The sequence below is a fragment of the Chaetomium tenue genome, assembly GCF_020726465.1.
Source record: "Chaetomium tenue strain MPI-SDFR-AT-0079 chromosome Unknown F5144scaffold_1, whole genome shotgun sequence".
Classification (NCBI taxonomy): domain Eukaryota; kingdom Fungi; phylum Ascomycota; class Sordariomycetes; order Sordariales; family Chaetomiaceae; genus Chaetomium; species Chaetomium tenue.
Window position 1 is genome coordinate 5735015 of NW_027117329.1, and position 21976 is coordinate 5756990.

Genomic DNA, 21976 nt, shown 5'->3' on the forward strand with positions numbered 1-21976 from the left:
GGATTCTAAGGTAGGTACCTACCTACTTCGTAATAGGTGTCCGGCTGGTGCAAACAACCCCGCCGTGCCTGCCCCGCGAATACCTGCTGCCCTCCACCAAAATCCAATCCTGTGATGATATGCGGTTCAGATGCAATGCGACTCTGGCAAAGAGTCATACCGGCAACGGGAAGTTGGATGAACGACCCGACGTCTTCTCTGCTCCGTATTTCATTTGTCAGAAATAGGCCGAGGCAGGCAGGATATTTGTGGTCACTGTTTCCAAAGAATTCCAGGGCTTCCTTTGCAACAACATCGGCAGCGCAAACTTTGAAAATGGCTTCAGCAAACGGAAATACGGTCGAAACCCCAACGACCCCGAGGCACAATGCTTGGATTGGCAGTGCCGGGGCCGCCGGCCACGATCTTAGGAGTCAGTGCTGGCGAATCCCGTTCCCTCCGCTCCCTCCGCTCCGTGACTGACCCTGGCGGCAAGGCGACACTATGACCACGCCAACGGCATCTATGCTAGCTGCAATCCAGTCGTGCTCTCTGCTAGATGATGTCTTTAACGAGGACTCTACGACGATAGATCTGGAGAGTCACTGTGCCGCACTGACCGGCAAGGAGGCCGGCCTTTTTGTCTTGTCCGGGACGATGGGGAACCAACTGGCCTTAAGGTCTCTGTTGACACAACCTCCACACGGTGTTCTGTGTGACCATCGTTCCCATATTGTTAAATATGAAGCTGGAGGGTGAGCGCCTGTTGAGTGTATTATGCGTGCCACTTTCATCGGAGCTATAGCTGACTCGTCTCACCGCAGCGTCTCGTCCCTGACGGGCGCCTCGGTCAAGGCCGTTGCGCCGAAGAACGGTGTCTATCTTACACTGGAGGACATCAAAGCAAATATCTATCTTGACGACGATGTGCATACTTGCCCCACCCGCGTCATCAGTCTTGAGAATACACTTAATGGCATGATCATGCCTTTAGAGGAGACCCGGCGAATTTCCGCCTTCGCTCGCGAGCACAACGTCAAGATGCATTGCGATGGGGCGCGGCTTTGGGAGGTCGCAGCTTCTGGTGCCGGCAGCCTCGTCGAGTTCGCCTCGTGCTTCGACACGGTGACCCTCTGCTTTTCCAAGGGCCTTGGCGCGCCGATTGGGAGCATCCTGCTTGGCAGTAAGGAGGTGATCAAGCATGCGCGCTGGGTGAGGAAGTCCATTGGTGGCGGGCTACGTCAGTCAGGTGTCGTCACGTCTGCCGCTCGTGTTGCGGTTGACGAGACCTTCGGAAAGGGTCCCAACGGCGAGGGCGGCCTGTTGAAGAGCACGCACATCCTCGCACAACAGGTGGCCAAGATGTGGACAGACCTCGGCGGCAAGCTCGTTCACCCAGTACACACCAATATGGTCTGGGTTGACTTGGAGGACGCTCAATGCCCCGACGCAAGGTTTGAGGAGCTCGGGAAGGAGGCCGGTCTCAAGCTCATGGGCGGCAGAATGATCACACACTACCAGATATATGAGAGACGCGACGATGTTGTGCCGAAACTGGCAGACATTTTCAAGGCAGTGTTTGATAGTAAGGAGAAGGGCGGTGCAATTTCTCAACGCGAAAAAGGGGAGGCGTCCATGTATCGCTCACAGTAGCAAGGACGAATCCATCCTGATCTCAAAACAAATGCCGACGGTCATTCACGACCCAACGATGCGCCCTTGGCAAGAGAAAGACGCTGATGGGCACCGAGTCCCCGACATCCGGGGTTTCCGGCATGGCCAAGCAATGATTGTTGACATCGGCGTCGAATTTCTCAACTGCCGTGAGCAGTTGGACCTAGAACCCAGAGCACTATCCCTAGATCTGCCATCGGTCAGCGTATTAGACACAACGGCCCCGCCGTGCAGCGAAGAAGGGCCGAAGGATGCGGGCCGGGGAAGCCTCTATGACTCGGCGCCGGCCGTTGAGTGGCCCACCAAAAGGTGTTGGGTGCGAGAAAGGCCGGGCAGCCTAGAAAAGATGGCCGCTTGAGCAAAAGTGCTATAGCTGATGGGAACGTGTGGTTAGGCACGTGGTACGTTTTAGGATCGAACAAACCAAGGCGGTGCACAGCCAAGAAAAGTAGTTACCGCCACTGACATCGTTGCCGACGAGAATAGTTCATCGCAAGTTTTCGGCGTTGCCCGCGAGCCAGAAACTTGTTGGGAATTGCGAACCTCGCCCACAACCAGGATGTCGGAATTAGCTGGGGACAGCGGGCCATTGTCAGCTCGAGCTGCCCCGCACAACCCCTGTATCTCCAGCGCTGGGCCTGGCTTGACGTCACTCAAATCTGGGGATTTTAGCGAATTGATTCGCCGGATTCGGGGATATGCCTGTGGCTGCGGGGAATGCAACTCCAACACCAAAAATTCGACCCTCCCTCGAGCCTTCCTACCGCTCGCATATTATCGACCAGATGCAAACGTAGGAAGGTGCGAAGGGAACACAGGGAGCAAATTAGGTTACGCGACTGCCCTTCTCCTTCTCAAAGAAACCCGAAACCTGTACACAGGTGAGAAGTGCGAATTCGAGTACAATCCTTAAAACGGCGATGCTTGCTGTTCCCCTCCGAATCCGTCTACTGTGTACAAACAAAAAGCTGGAGAAAGTGGCGATCGTGATCAACCTTGAAGCAACCCCCCTGGGACAAGAAGGCCAGCCCAGCCTTCCCCGAATCCAGGCGTCACCTCAATACCACCTTACGTATTCAACCCCGAGCTGCAGCTTCCTGCAAGCAGGGTTACACGTGCGACTTTTTGGTGTCCATCGACGGGTTCGCCAAAGCTTCGTCTCCTCCCGAGAGTTCTCCCGGGACTAAGACGGCCTGCTTTCCGCCCGACTGCAAAGCCCGGTGAGGACCGGCTCTGTGATTTCCCCTCTCTTTCTTGGCCAGCCGGGTGGAGGAGGGCCTTCTCTCGCTAAATAACCCCAAGTTCCCTACCATCCCTTCTCTCGTTCTCTCCCAACTCCTAGAGGGCCGTTCTTGTCGTGTTGTAGCCAAGGTGACCACCACGTACGGGCCTAGAGATACACAATGGCGTTACGGAATCTTGCCACGGCGGCATTCGCCGGCCTCATCCCAAGCGCTTCGGCGTTATACGTCAATGGGTCGGTCACGGCACCGTGCGACTCGCCGCTATATTGCCAGGGAGAAATCCTCAAGGCCATTGAGCTGGCCCGACCGTTCTCAGATTCCAAGACATTCGTGGATATGTAAGTCTCAATGGGCCCGTTAGGCATTGGCCCAATGTAAGGTAGATCCGCGGTGAGACATGGACTGACTCAGACACTTCCCCAGGCCCACGATCAAACCGCTGGACGAAGTGATTGCAGCCTTTAACCGGTTGAGCCAGCCATTGTCCAACAACTCGGAGCTCACTGCCTTCCTGGCTGAGAACTTCGCCCCGGCCGGCGGCGAGCTCGAGGAGGTGCCTATCAGCGAGCTTGAGACGGACCCCAGCTTCCTCGACAAGCTCGAGGATGTCACCATTAAAGAGTTCGTCGGGAAGGTGATTGACATCTGGCCCGACCTGACCAGACGTTATGCCGGCCCGGGTAACTGCTCCCAGTGCGCCAACAGCTTCATCCCAGTGAATCACACGTTCGTTGTGGCTGGTGGTCGTTTCCGCGAGCCTTATTACTGGGACTCATACTGGATTCTCGAGGGCCTGCTGCGCACAGGTGGTGCATTCACCCAGATTTCGAAGAACATGATTGAGAATTTCCTCGATTTCGTGGATACCATTGGCTTTATCCCCAATGGCGCCAGGATCTACTACCTGAACAGGTCCCAGCCTCCCCTTCTAACGCTGATGGTTAAGACCTACGTCGACTATACCAACGATACTAGCATTTTGGAGAGGGCCCTGCCGCTTCTGGTCAAGGAGTACGAGTTCTGGTCAAACAACCGAACCGTATCTATCACGGCCGCCGATGGCAAGGAATACACCTTGAATAGGTAGGCAAACCAGACAAGGCGAGCTGTGATGACCATAGGCTTATACTTTGCTCTACAGATACGCCGTCGAAAACAACCAACCGCGCCCTGAATCGTACCGAGAAGACTACGTCACGGCTAACAACGGCTCCTACTACGCTGCATCAGGCATCATATACCCAGTCAAGACCCCTCTCAATGAGACAGAGAAGGCCGAGCTGTATTCCAACCTGGCCAGCGGCGCCGAGTCTGGCTGGGACTACACGGCCCGGTGGCTCAAGACGCCCAACGATGCGGCGAGGGATGTCTACTTCCCGCTCCGCTCGCTCAACGTCCGCAACATGGTTTCCGTCGATCTCAACTCGATCCTCTACCAAAACGAGGTGATCATCTCCGAGTACCTCGAGCAGGCCGGCAACTCGTCCGAGGCTAAGCGTTTCGCGGACGCTGCCGAGCAGCGCAGCGAGGCCATGTACGCGCTCATGTGGAACGCCACGCACTGGTCTTACTTCGACTACAACCTCACCGACAATTCGCAGCGCATCTTCGTCCCTGAGGATGCGGACACCGCACCCAGCGACCAGACCGCCGCCCAGCCCGGCCAGCAAGTCCTGTTCGACATCGCGCAGCTCTACCCCTTCTGGACGGGTGCGGCCCCGGCCAGCCTCAAGGCCAATCCGCTCGCGGTACAGAACGCCTACGCGCGCGTGGCGCGCATGCTCGACACCAAGGCCGGCGCCATCCCCGCGACCAACTTCCGCACAGGGCAGCAATGGGACCAGCCGAACGTGTGGCCACCACTCCAGCACGTGCTGATGAAGGGCCTGCTGAACACACCAGCAACCTTCGGCACGGAGGACCCCGCCTACCAAAACACGCAGGACCTCGCGCTGCGGCTCGCCCAGCGCTATCTGGACTCGACCTTCTGCACGTGGTACGCGACGGGCGGCTCGACCAGCGAGACGCCGCAGCTGCAGGGCGTGCGCCCGGGGGCCAAGGGCACCATGTTTGAGAAGTACGCCGACGACGCCACTAACGTCGCCGGCGGCGGTGGCGAGTACGAGGTCGTCGAGGGCTTTGGCTGGACCAACGGCGTGCTGATCTGGGCCGCCGACGTCTTTGCCGACCGCCTCACCCGCCCGGACTGCGGCAACATCACCGCCGCCCATACCCACTCGAGCGAGAAGCGGGCTGTGGGAGCGGGCTCGGATGCTGCCGCGGGGGCCCGGCGTGGGAGGAGCGCGGTAGAGTTGGATCCGTGGGATGCCGCGTGGACGAAGATGTTTGGGCGGAAGAAGCTGAACTAGAGAGAGCGAGATGGTGTGAGAGAGAGGTCTAAGTGGTGATGTCGTTATGACCGGAGGGATATTTCTACCTATAGTAGTAGCTTAGTGTTTAGTATCGGCGAGCTTGGGTGGTCTGGAGTTACCTATGCGTATCTTGAGGACCATCTGGGTCGGTTGGGTCGCGTTCGTATGATATGATACTTAATGACCTTCACCTTTTGCTTTTGGCACACGCATATGAGACGAACAACTAGGCACTTGAATACCTTGTCATCGATCATTGATACCTGGTAGTTTTATTGCTGTTGAAACCGAATAATCGAAGCGCTATGCAACAGTATCAGATATAAGGGCAAAAGCCAAGCCAACCTGCCCACCCAGATCCCTCCACGGAACCGTTCAAGACAAGACCATTGCCGACGCCAAAATCGCTCCCAACCACCCAATCTCCCACATCAAACGCCAATGAAAATGCAACCAACCAAGCCACCGTCCGCTCATCATCCCATGCTCGCATTTTACCCTTTCCTGCGCCATCAATAGCTCTCAACCCGGCCAGGAGACCTTCCCCGGTAACGCTCGATAAAGACGCCTCCAAAAACGGCAGCGAGCTTCTCGACCGACTTCCCCCCCTGCCCAGCAGCTGGCGCGCCCCTCTCGACAAAATCACTCCCAAACAGGGCGGTGAGCTTCTCGATCGACTTCCCCCCGGCCTTGGCAGGAAGAGCCCTTTTCTAAGAGTTCTCGAGGTGCGACCACTCCGGTATGGCCCTGATTTGCTGCCACATGAACTTCTCCAGCTTGTTGGCCGACTTGGCGTAGGGGGTCGTCTCGTTGTTGTACTTGCGGCAGTTGTCGAAGATGAGCTTGGCGTCGCGGATGAAGTCTTCCGGTGTGTTATACTGGTCTGCTTCGAGCTTGGTTTCCATGGTGGAGAGGTCCATCGGTTCCTTGATCACCTCGTAGTAGTCGAGGACCTCGTCCTTGTTTACTGGTGTCAGGAATGGCCAGCTCGACGGGTGGTTTTGGAGGTCGTTGAGCAGGTGGAGGAGCTGGTTGTAGTTTGGCCCGTGGCGCGGCTGGCGGGCGAGTTCGTCCATGTCTGGCGACCAGCCGGAGGCGCGGATCGCTTCGATGGTTAGCGGGTCGATCGGGGAGGGGCCGTTCTTTTGCCATTGCTTCGGGGGTTGGTGGACGATGTGGGATCGGGAGAAGGCCCGGATTTTGGCTTGGACGCATTCTTTTTGCTTGAGTAGCATGCGGCCCATTTCGAGGTACCGGATGCGCGGGAGCATGGTGCACTGCATTATGGTGCCACCTTCGTAGTCCTTGATATAGCCCATCCAGACCGACTTGTCGAGGGTAATCTCCTTGGTGAAGCCTTGTTTCTTGAAATAGCCGATCGCATAGTTATCCGCGTATGTTAGGAAATGCATGACGTCGGAGCTCGCCTTGACGTAGTCTTTGAGGTGAGACATAAGATGGGCGCCGTAACCTTTGACCTGCTGGTCGGACGATATGGCGCAAAAGACAATCTCGGCAAACTGGCGCCCCTTAAACGGCCGGTATGTGATGCCGCCAACCACTTCGAGCGGCTTCTTCACGATAGCGATGGACAAGTGGGTACGATCGTATACGAGGCGGGCTATGTAGTCCTTCGGCATCTTAGGTAACTGCTTTTGAAATATGCACTTGAGGCCGGTGAGAATGATATAGCTGTCATGCCTGTTGTCGTTGTTGACCACTCGGAATTCGATCTCTCCGTTGCGCTCTTCGATGACGGCGGGCTGGACGTGGGGGTGTTAACTAGAGGGTCTGTATAAGCTATCGTGGCAAGACTGGGCTCACTTTTTCTGGAAATGGGATGGCCGGCGTCTTCAAGGCCTTGTTCTCGGGCTCAGCAGAGTCATCGTGCTTAACGCGCTTAGACGAGATGGGCGACGATGGCTCGTCCGACGCCTTACGCTTCCCCTCTGCATGATGTACATTAGCGGGCTTTCCCAGTAAAAGCACATCAGCGCCACTTGAGCATAGACGACTCACTCCCAGTCTGCATATCGATAGAGCACGGCGGTTCCGCGATGGTCAACTTGGCGCGGGGGGGTCGATTCGAAGTCGCGGTTGATTGATGATGGATAACTGCGGAGAGAAGTGGATCTCGATCTCCCGGTTGTGCCCAGGGCTGAGCAGGGGCCACGTTTAGGCGAGCTGCAGCTCCTTGTCTTTGCCAAGCTTCAATGGGCAAGCAAGCAATCGAAAGCTGTCCAATTGACCTTTCCAGTTCTAGCGACAGCTTGACTGAGCATTAAACATTGAGCACCATCACCAACTCGCGTCGTTCTTTCAGTCTTCTCGGGAGCTCTTCCTACTGCAAATTTATAAAAACCCTCAGCTTCGTTCGGACAAGGCAATTCAATTTGCAGCACATGGATTCGTCACTGCATGAGGTCTGGCAGGCAGCGGCTGGCTCGCCCTTTGTCCCCACCGTCGGAAAGGACAACCAATTCCTCGTCGGCTTCGTGCTTCTACTTCTGGGTCTTGGGCTCGGTGGTGCATTTACTCTGAGTACGTTTGGCTATTTTATCTCCTATCCCCCCCAACTTCGTGTATTAACTATTTCGATTCAGATCGGTCAATTGTGAACCTGCCCGTCCTCGCCGTGCCCGCATCTGCGGCTCTTGCGTACGTCCATCGCCCTGTCCCGCCCTCCCACTCCCCCAACGCCCATCTGACAAAGTTCGCAGGTTTGGCGTGGTTTACATGTTCTGTGCGGTCGGAGTTTACGTCTAAGATACCCAAACCTCTCGCGAGTCTGTACCGTAGCATTTTTTAAAGAAACCAAGTCGATTTTGCGCAGTTCCAAGCAGGCGTCCCCGTTAAGGCTCAACAACACATATTCCCCTCCGCACCCTCACACCGCATCGCCATGGAGACGCAAGGCTCTGCTCCTGCCCCTCCCATCTTCCGGGCTGTGGCCAGCTCTACGAGGCCGCTGTACCAGCTCCTCAAGTCGATCAATTTTACAAACAAGGTGCACGTCGATGTCACAGAGAACGGTCTCAGGTTCGCGGCCGACCATGCTCGTGTAATGCAAGGTGGGCACAACCATACAACCCCCTCGAGCCATTTCATTGAGACTAACTGCCTCAGGGGTTGCGCATTGGACCAAGAGCCTCTTTACCAGTTACACCACGAACCTTCCCGCCCCCACCGCCACGGCCGATGACGATGAAGAGGACGACGAAGCCACACCTCCGACCTTCCAAATATCCCTCCCCGCCCTCCTCGAAACCCTCCAGATATTCGGCGCCGCCGACGCCGCGGCACGGCAAGCCAAGGCCGACGTCGACCCCTACCGCAGCAACCTGCGCAACTACCGATCCGATGCCTTCTCCAACCAAACACTCGGTATGTCGGGCACCTGCTCGCTCGCCTACACCCAAGAAGGCGAGCCCTTCAGCATCGTGCTCGACGAGGCCGGCGTCAGCACCACGTGCAACCTGACCACGTACGTGCCCGAGGCCCCGGACGACATCCCCTTCGACATGGACAACCTGTCCTTCAAGATCATCACTTCGGCCCGTTGGCTGCTCGATGCCCTCACTGAGTTGGCCCCGACCAGCCCCGAGAAGCTGACCATCGCCGCCTGCAAGGCCGAGCCCTACCTGCGCCTGACCAGCTCCGGCGGCCCGCTCGGGTCGAGCACCGTGGACTTTGCCAACGGTCGCGACCTGCTCGAGACGTTTTCTGTGGGCGCGCGGTGGGTGCAGACGTTCAAGTTCGATATTATCAAGTCGGCGAGCGAGGCCATGCGTATTGCGAGCAAGGTTAGTCTGCGTGGCGATGGCCAGGGTGTGCTGAGCATGCAGTTTATGGTCGAGGTGGAGGGGTCTGGGCCGTGCTTTTTGGACTTTCGATTTGTGCCGTACGCTGTGTGCGAGGATGATGAGGGGGAGGATGACGAGGAGGAAGGGGAGGGGAGGGATATGGAATCATAAATGGATGTGGGAATTATTTCTTGATGAGCGCTGCTACCTAATTTGCATTTACATTTACATCGTGGAATTCAACCTTTGAAATCGAGAGCTAAGAAACAGACCAATTTTTTATCGCTACGATTTCGTTGTGTGAATTGCTTCAACTAAGGCGGGTCACGACAAGTAAACAACAAAAAAGGGGCAGCGGGAGGGAAGGCGGTGGCCTAGGCGTGGTCAAAAAAGACAATAAAAAAAACAAAAAGCTCACCGACCACCCCCCCTCCAGTCGGTCGTCACCGATAGAGGGGGGGCGGCCGGCTACGAAAACCCCCGGGCAGGTTTTGCACCGTTCTGAGCGGGCGTCCTCGCTCAGAAAATCCCGGGACAGTGTCGTGGCTCGAACCCGCGACCTCCCCGTTGGGAGGGGGGTGAGGGCTGCCCCGGGGAGGACCACCGCCAGTTACCATTTGGCCAACTGCCGAGTGGGCGGTGGTCCTCGTTGGAAATGGGAGCGTTGGATCTAATACATATACTGTGTACGTACTGCGCAGCACGTGCGTGCTGTTGCCTTGTGCCTTGTGCCTTGTGGTCGGTGCGGTGAAGCGAGGTTTGTTTGGCCACGGGCACTCGGTGGTAGAGGTCCGGGAGCGGGATTGGAGTTTATTCTGGTCAATGGAAATAGAAGGTACCTAGTTCATGGAAGTTGGGTTGAATGGTGAACCTACCGCGAGAGCCAAGTTACCATGACCACCGACGAACAATGTGATACCGATGCCCCTGTCGAGCTTGCTTTCCTCGACGGTCGTCTTAAACCGGCTTCTGAATACATGTGGCAACTGGCCTGAAGGTCAGCCGCATCCACGGCTTCGGACGAAGATGTCGGGATTCCGTCCCAAGAAGAGTATGATGGGCGCTCTGTACACCCTCGTGCCAAAGGAGACCGCCATCCAGAACACAATGTCTCGGCCATCGAGCATGGATCCTTTCCCGGGGGCATGGAAGGTGGCCGACGCTCTTCACACCCCCCTACTTCTGGATAATCTCAGGCTGAAGCAAGACCGCTGAGAACGGATGTACACCCGCAACGTAGGTCGCAAAGTCACGCTGGGGGGTTGGAGAGTCCTCCGATCCTATCCCATCACCATCACTGATCACATTTCCCATGGCGTGGTCCATCATCCGAGGGCGCTCGGAATAGTCTAAGGCTGAAGATCCCAACCGAACGCGTAGAAGGGGAAAACAGCGCGAGAAAGGGCTCCGGCTATACAAGCATTCTCTGCCAATATCTGTTTCATGAACTTGCCACGGCAACAAGCATCCCACACGAGCTATGTAGTCACCCCTCATATCCCATTCCGACAAACCACGTAGAACTGCTCATGCCTTAAACCCACCTGGTTGTTATACAATAGTGAAGATTTAGTTGGTTTCCCCACGGAATGTCTAATGATACCTATATCCTAGCACACCTATGTATGTATTTTATGTTACCGGCACTACGGAGACCATTGTGGGACAACGAGGCCACAGCCACAACCACGCATGCAGAGAGATCGAACAGCAACATGAGCGGGAAACAAAAGGCGAGAGGAGAAACAACTCGCTCACACCTTCGAACCATGCGACGCCCACGCCACTCACTCATCAACTCCCAGACAAGCAGAGCATGACACACATATCCAAAAGCCCAACCCGCATTTCCCTTTCCAGACATTCGTTCCCAATTAGTGAGCCAGCTCGGCATCTAGAACGGGCACTTCGGATCCAGAAAAGGGGGCGGGCGACCCAAGGGGTTGGTTGAAGGCGTGGAGGAGAGCGCCACTTGGGGCAACGAGCCGGTAGAGGCGGTGGACGGGAACTTTGGCTTTGGTTGGAGCGGCGGTCGGCATGGCGTTGAGGGGCTCGCTTTTCGTCGGGAGGGGGTTCTGTCCTTGGCTCGGCAGCTACAAGTCTTTGGCTGGTTTCTCCATGGTGATGTTGGCAGTTTGTTACGTAGAAGGGAGGAGGTTTTTTTAGAGATTTAGAGATGGGAACGACAGCAACGGAAGTAAATCACGGTTCACAACAACGCAAGACCTAGCAGGTTTGAAGAAAAGAGACTTTGTTATTCACAGCTCTCGACGACGATAGAAATGACCGTCCCCAACCGGAGTCCGTCACCCTCCCGCAACTGTGGCGCCGACACCGGCATGCCACTGGCCGAGCTAGGTAGCTATCGGCAGAGGGCAGTCACCCGTGTGTCAAGTGATGCCGCGACGACGCACCCAAGCCTTTCAGCCCTAGCCCAAAGCCACGCGTGCATGCAAGCGATCCCGATCCCCCGTTTCCCTCCACTCGTGGCGAGATGCACGGCAGAAGCAAAGGCAGGTCTGGGACCACGCAGCGGAATGTTGGGAGGCGTGGTGGAGCGACCTAGGGGCTGACGACCGAAACCCCGTTTCACTTCCCGCATTTCTCCGCGTGCAAAGCGAGGCTCTGCGCCATTCCCGGCGGTTTGGGTTGGCCACCTGCCACCTACCGGGTCACTGAAGGGGTGGGGGGGTTCTGGGCCCAGCGTGCGACACTTCGAGGAGACAAACCTCCGGCACAGGCTCGCTCCCGATCTGCCAATGGAAAGTTGTGCGAGATGAGAAAAGGTGGTGTCCTTGGTCGCGGTGTCGGGGTGCGCGATGTTTGGGGTGTCAGCTCGTGGCGTGGAACTTGTTTCCTGCTTTGGCGCTTATATCAGCGCCGCCCTGGCACGCTGCCCTTCTTACTCGCGTCGCAAGGAATGGATCAGCTGGATATATCGTCGACGCGATCGTCGTGGAATAGTTCCTGGGCCCTCCCTAAGCACCTCCTCGTATTTGTTTTGACCGCCCCATTATACGTTTCGTTCCCTTGACATCTTGCGGGGTTTACCACTAGACAAGCATCACGCGATGGAGAACAACAACTATTACCATCTCGAACGGGATGGAGATGCTACGCCAAAGGAAACCCGGACCTGCCTGCCATTCGGCCTGATCAAATCGTCGCTTGGATCCCTCGGCCGTTGTTGGGGTTCCAAGCAAGGCGGCCAAATGCCCGACCCTTTCGAGAAAAAATATGTCCACACACCAACACACGCAGCCTCGTCGTTTCTCAAGACCGCCACGACAAGAGATATGCAGAGAGCGAACGCCATCCTTTGACACCCACTGCCAATTTGTGACCGTTATCAGCATATATTAATCAACGGCCTTCGGGGTCATCGGCAAGGAACTTATATGAATCAACACCCGGCCGCGAAAACCGGCGAAGCACGGGGTGAAAACGAGAGCAAGAAGCCCGGAAGGAGGAGAGGAAGGGCCCACAATAGCGGCCGAGTGAACTATACATAACGGTCGAGAATGGCACAGCAGGCTCTGCGGATACGGCGGGGTTCGGGAAGTTGGTTTCACGGTTTGCGGATGAGGCACTTGCCACGGCGGCGTCCAATTCCCACGGGCTTGTCTCCGGGGTCGGCCGAGGAAGTCCGGGGCTCAACAAGCGGCCGCCCAGTTGGTTCTATACATAGCCGCAGCACAACAGCAGCAACCAACACTTCTCCCGAGCGGGCGGGGAAAGCAAGGACGGAACACACATGCGGGAGCGGGTTGGAGGTGCGGGCGGCTCTGTCAAGAAGTCGGTTTTCTGTTGGGTCCGCCGATCAGATGCTGCAGAGCGCGCCCCAGAGGGTCGCGGTTTCGGGCCTGGTTGTTGGTTGGGACGACATGTGAAGGCCAATGGGCGTGGGAACCGGAGTGATGGGACTGTCTCTGATAGGAAGTTGGTTGCTGAGTCGAGGTGCCGCATAAACAGATCCAACAGCGGGTGGAGACGTCGGGCGATCTGACTTGCACAATTGAACCGAGTCATCCGTGGCGAAGTTCCAGGTACCGATTTTTTGAAACAACAGCGCCATTGGTGCGCCGTGAAAGGATCTTATCAGAACCATGCTGCCATGCACTGATGTGAGAGTTCCCGGGGTGTCGGGCCATGAGAGAGTGGATGTCGGTGGTCTGTGACCCCCGTCTGGTGCGGCCGTCTTCCGTTAAGCCCGCAGACCAGACGAGTCTCGTTGCGTCGCTTTTCCTCGAGGGGGAAACTGAGGATGACAGCTGCTTTGTCCAATGCGGAGAGGAAACGCGCCTCAGCGCTCGGTCTCACGGGTCCACGGACCACGGGTCCCGGGGGGCAGCCTCGTTGAACGGCGTTCTCGGGGGGAGGAATCCTTCGATTGGTTACACCAAACCGTGCCGGAATGAAGCCGATGACCTCATCGAAATATCGAGATAGGGTGCTCGCGATGGCCTCTTCTTTTCCGAGAAGGAGCGCTAATGGCATCGGATTTTCGTTTGCACAGGCTTCTGGACGAGGCGATATCACGTAACGTATCCAAACAAATTTAGTTTCGATGTAGCGGCAACGGTGAATTTCCGGCGAAAACCATGTGAGGAGGCCAGGGTTTGACGACGCTAACGAGGTCAATACCAAGCGACCATGGATGGTGTTGAGACTTGGCCAAGCGCTCACGTTCTCTGGCGTCGCACCGAGGCAGCAAGCCCAGCCGAGCGTCTGATTTTCCCCATCGACGTTAGTAGCATGATAACTACACAGTAACGAGCCGGGGGAAAGGGAGGCAGGGAGGGTTGTTGCCCATGGGCCTTGTTCTCGTCAAGCGCCATCAGGATGGGCACACACGCCGGCGAGGGTGGAGGAGCACCGCCGCAGGATGACGGCTGCCCTGGGCAACACAGGCACGATTGGACGACTGGCCGCAACAAGTCAGGAACGCGGCTCTTGGCCGCCGCAGTTTCGTCCGGGCGAGCAAGGGTATCGAGACGCTGTTCCTCATCGGGGCATTCATGGTGTTGGGTTGTGGCGAAGCTTCCCGCTTTTGCGCTTGCTGCCCTCGAACCGCTGCTCTGGTTGGCTGCGGCGCCTGAGCGCATGCACCGTCGCGGCAGTTGCAGTCGAGATGGTGTGCAGTCGGCCAGAATCCTAGCGGGAAAACAAGGTCAAGCGCGGGCGATGCTCGGCTCGATTAACTTTCATTGTTGCCTGGAGAGAGGCTTGCCAGGAAGGCTTGCAGAAACGATGGTTACGATCTCAAATTCTGCCCATCATCGCGATCGGATGCCGGAGGTATTGTCTGAGTTAACTCGATAATCCAGTTGTGGCTGAGAAATCCTGCCCTGGTTGCCTTGAACGCGGATCATTGGGCCGATAATCGAGAGACCGGCCTGGGGGCCGCTTGTTTTTGTCTGAGCTTGTTTGATGAGGAAAAGCCACGCTCGGATTTTGAGTTCGTGGGGGCCGCAAGGAGTCCAGGAATGGCCTGGGACGACGGAAACTCGGGCAAGAAATCCTTGTGAATAATCACCCGCCCGCAGGGAGCTAAACTCACTAGCGTCAGGACCCCTCGTAGTGCCCGCCTCGCAACCCTGGCTTGCGGTGCGTGCCTTGGTGAGCCTGGGTCCCTGGAAACAGGCAAACCAAAACCAAACCACAGCGGGCTTAGGTTTGATTAGGGAGTGGTGAGAGCCGGAATTCCATGAGAACCCACTCGGCGACAAAGCGAGCCTCGGAGCTTCCACGTGCGCTGATGAGACGGACAGGAGAATCAAGCTCGGAGCCGTCTCCGCTCCTGTCTTCAGGGGAAATGTTACATGGAGTGTTCCGCAAAAACCCGCCGGTGGAGAGAAAGAAAGGGTATCCTAGATTTCAAGGTTGTGTGGAAGCAGTTCATTGGGGCTCGATCAACGCCATTCTCTGAATAGGTCAGGTAGTCTGTGTTTGCTACTGGGCTTGCATTCTGTGGGTGGGTGGTTATGTTTGGAAAGCGGTTGCCTGACATGCCTGACTCCCTTACCTACCTATCCTACCTATCAAGAGCGGGAGGAAGGTGCTGGCTGAGGTGCTGCTTGCTGTTGCTGGCTGCTTGCTGAGAGAGCACCAGTGGCCCGCCCCGGCTGAATTGGGGAAGTTGTGTCCAGATTCGGGCACTCAGGTCAGTCGGGGGCTCGTGCACAGTGCGGCCCGTTCGGAGGAGAACTCGGCCGCTAACGCCGCTAAGCTAACCGAGAGGGTTGTGGTTTCTCCACTGATCAGATCTCCAACGGCGGATTCGACCAGTGCGACATCCCCAGGCTGCCGAGATTGCACACTGTCCCTCTGGTGCGGGGCACCTAGCAGCCCTGGGGGCATTTTCCCGCCCTGCAGAGAAAGTACCATGCTCTCCCGCTCTCGTCTGAACTTCAGAGCCAATCCATCGAAACAAGCCCCGAGTGCAGCAGGAGCTCAGCCCCTGCCGTCTCCATCCAATTCCCATCATCGAAGATCGACAACGGCATTGTTTCTGGGTTTTGATACACGGCAGTCTGAATCCTCAATCCCACCAACAACATTATCATTATCCGAACCCTCACTCATCATCAATCATTGCCCGACCGACCCGACCCCGATAAGTAGCCGGGCCCGAGTCAATTGGAATTCCCCGGTTGCCAGCGTTGGTGATTGCGTTGTTGCCCGCGCAGATGGTTAGTTAGGTAGGTCACGCACGCACGGCGTAATCCGCCCCTGTTGCTCACCGTGCCCTCGCGGCGCTTGGGGACGGAACCGGCCTGCCCTGGCCTGACGGCGTGCCTGGCGTGCCTGGAAGCAGCATCCTCCTGTCCCGTGCGAGTTGCCCCGTGTGTGAGGTTGAGTGCGAAAGCCTTCCAACGAGCGAATTGACCGATCATCCGACCAACACCGAGCCCGAGCCGTGTTTTTGGCAACACTTCTTCGCCGGTTCAGCTCTCAACTTCCACCAACAGCATAATGTGCAATGTTGGTTGAGACTTTATCATCACGGGGCCGACCTGGACGAGCTTGGCTCGACTCGCTGTCTTACATAGTACGCAATCACAGCCCAGTAAGCTGCAACACCGAAAAGCCAGGGAGAAGCCACCGTCTCCCCACTCCAGCCGAGGTCACCTCACCCCGCAACAAGGGGGCATGGATCCAGAAGAGAGGAAAACAGAGCAGAGATACCTGTCCCCCCCTCCCTTCTCCTTGCTCGTTCATCCATCACATAACGTCTTTTCTGTTGCCTGCCAGCTGGGACGGATCCGATCGAATTGTACTAGGGCATAACGTCGGGTCCTTCCTGCTGCAGGAATGCTGTGCGCGATCGCAGCGGGATCGTGTGGGCGCTGCAGTCAGTGCGAGACGACTCAGACGACAAGGTGAAGAAACAAGGATCACTGCCGCCTTCTCCATCAGGTTACGCGTCGATCACTCCATCACCTGGCTGGTGATGGCCCCTCCCGGGCAGCCGGCACTCACGCCTCGGCACAATGTGTTTGTTTCTTCATGACTTGCTCCATCACCTAGTCGAGTCGTTGATGTGTCGCCATGGCTGCCGTTGTAGTTCAGCTCTGCGTATAGATGATACAGCTTGACACAGCTCCTCGACGTCTCAACGGCGAGGTCAGACGGTTGGCCAATTGCGGCGCTGTAAAAATAAGAAACAGAGAAAGATGGCCAGGTGCGTGAGCAGGCTCAAGCAAGGGTCTCCCCTCAGCGCCCGCACCATCCTCCTCCTCTCTCTCACCCCCCCGTCGCTCGCTTGTTGCGGGCACATCGCTCTGCCCGCCCCAGCCCTCTTGGCGGAACCGGGGCCCTGGTCTCTGCATTCTTTGCAGGTTTGGTTGCGGGCAACGCCACACTCGGCGCAAGAGTAGCACACGCCTGGGACTCGAGCCAGTCGCAGGACGAGGCCCGGCGGGTGCCGTTCGTCGTGGAGACGACTGGCATGCAATGCTGCAATACGGCCATGCGCCGCTCTGTTTAATATTACAGCGTCGATACCCCCCCTCCCGCGCCCCCGGCCATGCCCTTCCCGGCGGACCTGGCCTCTCTCTCCCTCTCCTCTCACCGTGTGTCTGTCTGTTGGGTTTGTCGTCACATTCTTGACTTGACAACAAGACGGGCATTGACAGACGGTGTCCCGGAAACTCTATCTTCTCCTTGACGCCACTCACTCATATCTGCGTGCCATGGTGCTACATCCCTAACCCCGTCTCTCTTCCTTTCTCTTTCCCGTCTTAGAGCCGCTCTCAGACAGCACCATGTTGTCCCGGCCGACCTTTAGCATCCGGAAGTTGATCCCGAGCCCCCAGAAGAAGCCTGAAGGGCCGGAGGAGGGTTACGAGGGATCCTACTTTTATCACGACGATGACGAGGATATGGACACGCTCAGCAAAATTAAGACATGGCGACCACCAATGGGTTTGATGAAGCGTCACAAGCCCAGCATCGATATCCGGAGGAGCGAGGACCTCCACCGTATCATCTGCATCCCGCCATTGCCCGATACGCCGCAGTCGTCAACTACTTCTTTGTGCAGCATTGACAATGGGACCACCGGTTATGTTGTGTCCGCCAGCCCTCGGTCTTCGCCTCCTCGCCGTCCCGACAGGAGTCCTTTGGCAAGCCCCCTGATGAGCCCGCAAAGGAGTCCAGAGAGGAGTCCGCTTCTCCTACCCCAACAATTCGAAGACCAACAACAGCCGCCGCGAGGCAGGAGTCCGGTCCCAGTTCACACGCTTCAGGCTCCTCAACTGACACCTCCTTCATCCCCTCCCCAACAAGCAGAGATGGTCCTAGAAACGCCCTTGACCTCACCGGATACCGTTCCGTCAACGCCTGCAACCTACAACAGCAGCCAGCCGACATCTCCGGAGGCAATCACAGTAACCCCGCCACCACCAGAAACACCCGTAGACAGCAACGATGTTGTCGTCTCTTCTCCTGATGTCCAGCTTCTCACGCCGGAGTCAGACGAGGCACCCGCTCTCAACCAGGTCTTGAGCAACGCGAAACTATCTGACCATGAGCTAGACAAGTTCCCGAAGCCCAAGGATCCGTCGCCCGTATCGGGTCCTGTGCGCAGGAAATCACAGCGGCGGAGCCAGGGCTCGGTCAAATCTGTCAAGTCTCCCACAAAGACGTCGATGAAAGACCCTTTATTACCGGCGCAAGCCCGACTCCAGTCCAACTCACGGCCGAAGCGGGCAAAGTCAAAGAAGTCTCGGAGGAGACCACGTGCCCCGGCAAGGCAATCGTCCATGTGGCAATTGACCGAGAGCGCCAAGGACTTGTTTACGATACGCATCTTCCACCGGATTGAGGTGGATGAGATGCTCCCCGAGAGCACGCTGCGGGAGATTCGCATGAGCAGGTCCGCTCACTGGACCAGGTCTCCCGAATTGGGCGTGACCCATGTCGACAGCAAGAGCACAGTTGCCGCGCCGATCGAACCGCTCAGTCTCGATGACTCTCCCGATGCCGCGATGGGGGAGGACGTTGTCACGCCCCGTGCGTCCGTCGTGGAACAGGGTGCGGTGATTTATGAGGAAGACTGCAAGACGCCTACGGCGCCTCCAGAAGTGCAATTAATAACGGGAGAGGGTGTTAACGGACAGGCACGGGTTGAGGAGCAGGCCGGAGAATCGCAGCCAGCTATGCAATTACCGGATTCACCGACTACGAAGTCCTACGACGGAGACGATGAGGACGGGACCCTTCCGATCATGATGATGGTGGAGGACGACCCGACCGCTCAACCCCAGGCGGGCGAGGCCAAGCTGGCCCCATCACCAATGCCGCCGATGAAGGCTCCTATGCACCGCCGCATGCCGAGCAGGCAATTGCCCCCGCTCCCGACCATCCCCGAGATTGTAACCACAGCGCCCGAGGAAGTACTGCTGTCGCCAACTTCGGCGCCGCCGCTCGGATCCGCCAGCAAGTTAAACACGGATGACTACGTCTTCCTCGACAGCAACCCCTGCACCCTGACCATGCCGGCCATCCGACACGGCCGGATCCGCCTGTCCAAATCCGATCTGCCAATCAACAAGCTGGCCGCGGCCGTTGATGACACGCTCGATTGGACGGCGTTTCAGATGGCCATCCTCGGTGGCGCGGGCGACTTTTTCAGCGAGCCGACCGACTACTCGCGACCGTCCGAGGCGGAGCTCGACGAACTCGAACAGCTGGCGTCGTGGTACAGTGAGTTTGGTTTCGACGGGGCCGGCAGCCTGGTCGGACCCAGCGAACCTCGCACGCCCACCCAGCCGTGGACCCCCGTCCTGCCGCGGACGCCCGTTCTGTCCCCTCCCTCCCCGACCTCGACCCCGAACAGCAGCCCGCGCACCGTCGTCACCCGGAGCCCCGGTATCCGGCGGATCGACCCGCCCGTCGCAACCGACGAGCGCGGAGCCAACGGATTCTCGCTAGGCGACTCCATTGCCGGCCGCTTCTTCCCCTCCCCTTCCCTCGCCCCCGCCGGGCCGGGCTACTCCCGCCATCGGCGCAGCGCCAGCAGCACCACCTTCGGGCAGACGCCCGCGCAACACAAGCCAAAGCTCACGCACTCGGCATCGTTCGAGAGCCGCAACCACGCCGGCCTGGCCATCGACTCGACCCGGCGGCCGAGCGTCGACAGCATCCAGAGCCTCCCGCAGAGCCCCATGATGGACCTGGTCGTGAGCCACGACGTCGAGGGCAACGAGTACATGGTGCCGATGGGCTTTAACCTCAGCCACGACCTGGGCGATTTCCTGAACTGGCACGCCGAACACGTCTCGGGCGCTGGGTTCGGGCCGGCCGAGGGCAACCAGATTTAATTTAATTTCTGGTCGGCTCCAAAACACGTTATCGTCCATCATCCTCGCATATGATGGAAACATCATAGGCACCAGCCGGTATGATGCATATTGTCACAATTACGTTGTATCTGTATTTCTACTACTTTCCCTACGTCGTTTCCTTGCTCTTTCTATCTGTCTTTTTCTTCTTTTCCCTATCCTCGTCCTCGTCACAGACTGGTACGGCACGGTACTCGGTTCGGTCATTTACACGGTGTTTTAGCAGGCATGCAAGGCAGGACGGGGCATCTTTTGACTCCTTTTTTTCCCTTTTCTTTCTCTGGCAAAGGCGTTTTTGGTCATTCCTTACTGGCATCTTTTATCTATCTGGCAGCATTCAGGGGGCGCAAAGCGGCGAGGGGGTGGTTGCAAAACTTTGCTGGTTGTTGTTTTCGGACTTGATACCACATTCCTTATTTCTGGGTCTTCCTCTTCTTCTCTTCTTTCTTTTTCTTTTTTTCCTCGCAAAAGCCTAATCACCCTCCCACTTTCGTGGGGTTGGGTCAGATGGCGTTTAGGTAGCTTGGGATGGGATGGGGGTGGGCTACAGACGAAGCACATGTCGTTTTACGCGGTGACGTCTCCATGATTTTGGGGTATGGTGTTTTGTTACGGCGAGAAAGAGCGATGTGTACATATAGTAGGGTGCTGCAGTTTTGAAGCAAATAACAGGTATATACCTCATCATTGATTGTTCTTTATCATTGTCGTTGTTGAATACAAATACGTTAATGACTCCACCGACACTTTACAACCCAACACAACACATGGCATATCCACCTCAAATCCCTAGCTCCCGCCAGGATCGCATTGCATTTGCAGACGGTTAGGTGAGTTAAAACATTGGACGACTCGAGCCCTCCATGTCCCGGCCATCCTCCCGCTCATACATTGCGTTGATGGGGTTCGTTTCTGCATGCGCTGGCATCGCAGGCTTACTTGCAGCAGCGTCTCCACCGTACCTTACATGGGGGCCAATTCATGAGGCCATGGTGGATGCGGATGTGGATGTGAGATCAAAAGACGTGCGTGTGTTGCCAAGGGCTGTTTTGGCCCCAGTGCTGGATTATATGGGGGTTTCATCTGTTGCGGCGTTCTAGGTCACTTGTCTCCTCAGCTGAAGTGAAGCTGATGGTGATGCGGTGCGGCTGGCGTATTACACGAGCAGTGGTTACGTTTAGTGTGTAAGGAGGTGTAAGACGGAATGAATGATGAATAGGAATACACACACACTCACTCACCTTCTCCCATCCCTCTGTCGTTCGCCAATCCCCGTCTCATCAGCCCATTTCCCTCCTCTTTCTCCTCCATGGTTAATCCCTCACATCTCCCCAATCCTCCCCCTCGGCACATCCCATCTCCATTATGCGACAGATCCCCCTGCCTGCGGGGTTTCCATACCCTGGGTCACCATGCGATCTCTGTATGATCAATCATCAGTCTCGGTCCCGATCCTGCCCCTGGAATCCCGGACCTGCCGGAGCCAAGCCAAGCACACAAGAAAACCACCGGCGACCACTATCGATATCTCCATTCCGAGCGTACACATTGCCCATCCCCATCCCTGAGACTTTGGTAACTGGCCTGCCTAAGGTAACCAGCAAGGTCGCTTTGCTTTCCAGTTGAGTGGAGTGTAGCTTCATCTGCTGCAACCACTTAACTCAGTGACCCCCTCTGCCGCACGCTCGCATTCCACAGGTAACCTAGTACCATGTAAACATACGGCGTTGATGGGGTAGTTACACAGTTACAGTTGCATCCTGCCGCGTAAGAAAAAGGTACTGTGGAAGTGTAAGTTACCTGATTAAACCGACACCGCCAAACCTGGGTAAAAGCTCCGCCGCGGCTGCGCTTGTCTGCTTGTCGTCCTCAATCCAGCAATGTAGGGATGGAGGGGACGAGTCGAGGCCAAACAGGGGGATAAAAGCACACAAGTTGGGGGGATGATGGTCCGCCGGGGGGGGGGGAGAGGTTTGAACGACCCCGCCCGGCCAGGATCCCATTCCTGCCTGTGCAATATGGATGGATGAACACAGTAACACTGGCGCGGCAACAAA

General features: G+C 56.9%; 6 protein-coding genes across 6 annotated transcripts; 5 read left to right on the forward strand and 1 right to left on the reverse strand.

Annotated features, from left to right (window-relative positions):
- Positions 1-315: 315 nt before the first annotated feature.
- Positions 316-1632, forward strand: F5144DRAFT_589443 (pyridoxal phosphate-dependent transferase; the record flags this gene model as incomplete). The annotated part of the gene is made up of 3 exons (XM_066790039.1): positions 316-412; positions 476-734; positions 804-1632. The coding sequence occupies 3 exons, from the start codon at positions 316-318 to the stop codon at positions 1630-1632; spliced, it is 1185 nt and encodes a 394-aa protein (XP_066649446.1).
- A 1179-nt stretch (positions 1633-2811) lies between these two features.
- Positions 2812-5493, forward strand: F5144DRAFT_76412 (glycoside hydrolase family 37 protein). The gene is made up of 3 exons (XM_066793405.1): positions 2812-3235; positions 3321-3980; positions 4039-5493. The coding sequence occupies exons 1-3, from the start codon at positions 3057-3059 to the stop codon at positions 5264-5266; spliced, it is 2067 nt and encodes a 688-aa protein (XP_066649447.1). The 5' UTR covers positions 2812-3056; the 3' UTR covers positions 5267-5493.
- Positions 5494-5510: 17 nt separating this feature from the next.
- F5144DRAFT_558597 (Bromodomain-containing protein) lies at positions 5511-7428 on the reverse strand. Its single transcript, XM_066788092.1, has 3 exons — positions 7289-7428; positions 7094-7218; positions 5511-7032 (listed from the first exon to the last, which is right to left on the reverse strand). Exons 1-3 carry the CDS (start codon positions 7299-7301, stop codon positions 5980-5982), a joined length of 1191 nt encoding a protein of 396 aa, XP_066649448.1. The 5' UTR covers positions 7302-7428; the 3' UTR covers positions 5511-5979.
- Positions 7429-7515: 87 nt separating this feature from the next.
- F5144DRAFT_558599 (uncharacterized protein) lies at positions 7516-8484 on the forward strand. The gene is made up of 4 exons (XM_066788093.1): positions 7516-7810; positions 7873-7927; positions 7990-8340; positions 8396-8484. Exons 1-3 carry the CDS (start codon positions 7672-7674, stop codon positions 8033-8035), a joined length of 240 nt encoding a protein of 79 aa, XP_066649449.1. The 5' UTR covers positions 7516-7671; the 3' UTR covers positions 8036-8340; positions 8396-8484.
- F5144DRAFT_76748 (Rad1/Rec1/Rad17) lies at positions 8061-9456 on the forward strand. The gene is made up of 2 exons (XM_066793406.1): positions 8061-8340; positions 8396-9456. Exons 1-2 carry the CDS (start codon positions 8172-8174, stop codon positions 9241-9243), a joined length of 1017 nt encoding a protein of 338 aa, XP_066649450.1. The 5' UTR covers positions 8061-8171; the 3' UTR covers positions 9244-9456.
- A 7610-nt stretch (positions 9457-17066) lies between these two features.
- Positions 17067-20062, forward strand: F5144DRAFT_76888 (uncharacterized protein). Its single transcript, XM_066793408.1, has one exon. It carries the CDS (start codon positions 17340-17342, stop codon positions 19896-19898), a length of 2559 nt encoding a protein of 852 aa, XP_066649451.1. The 5' UTR covers positions 17067-17339; the 3' UTR covers positions 19899-20062.
- The last annotated feature ends 1914 nt before the right edge of the window (positions 20063-21976 follow it).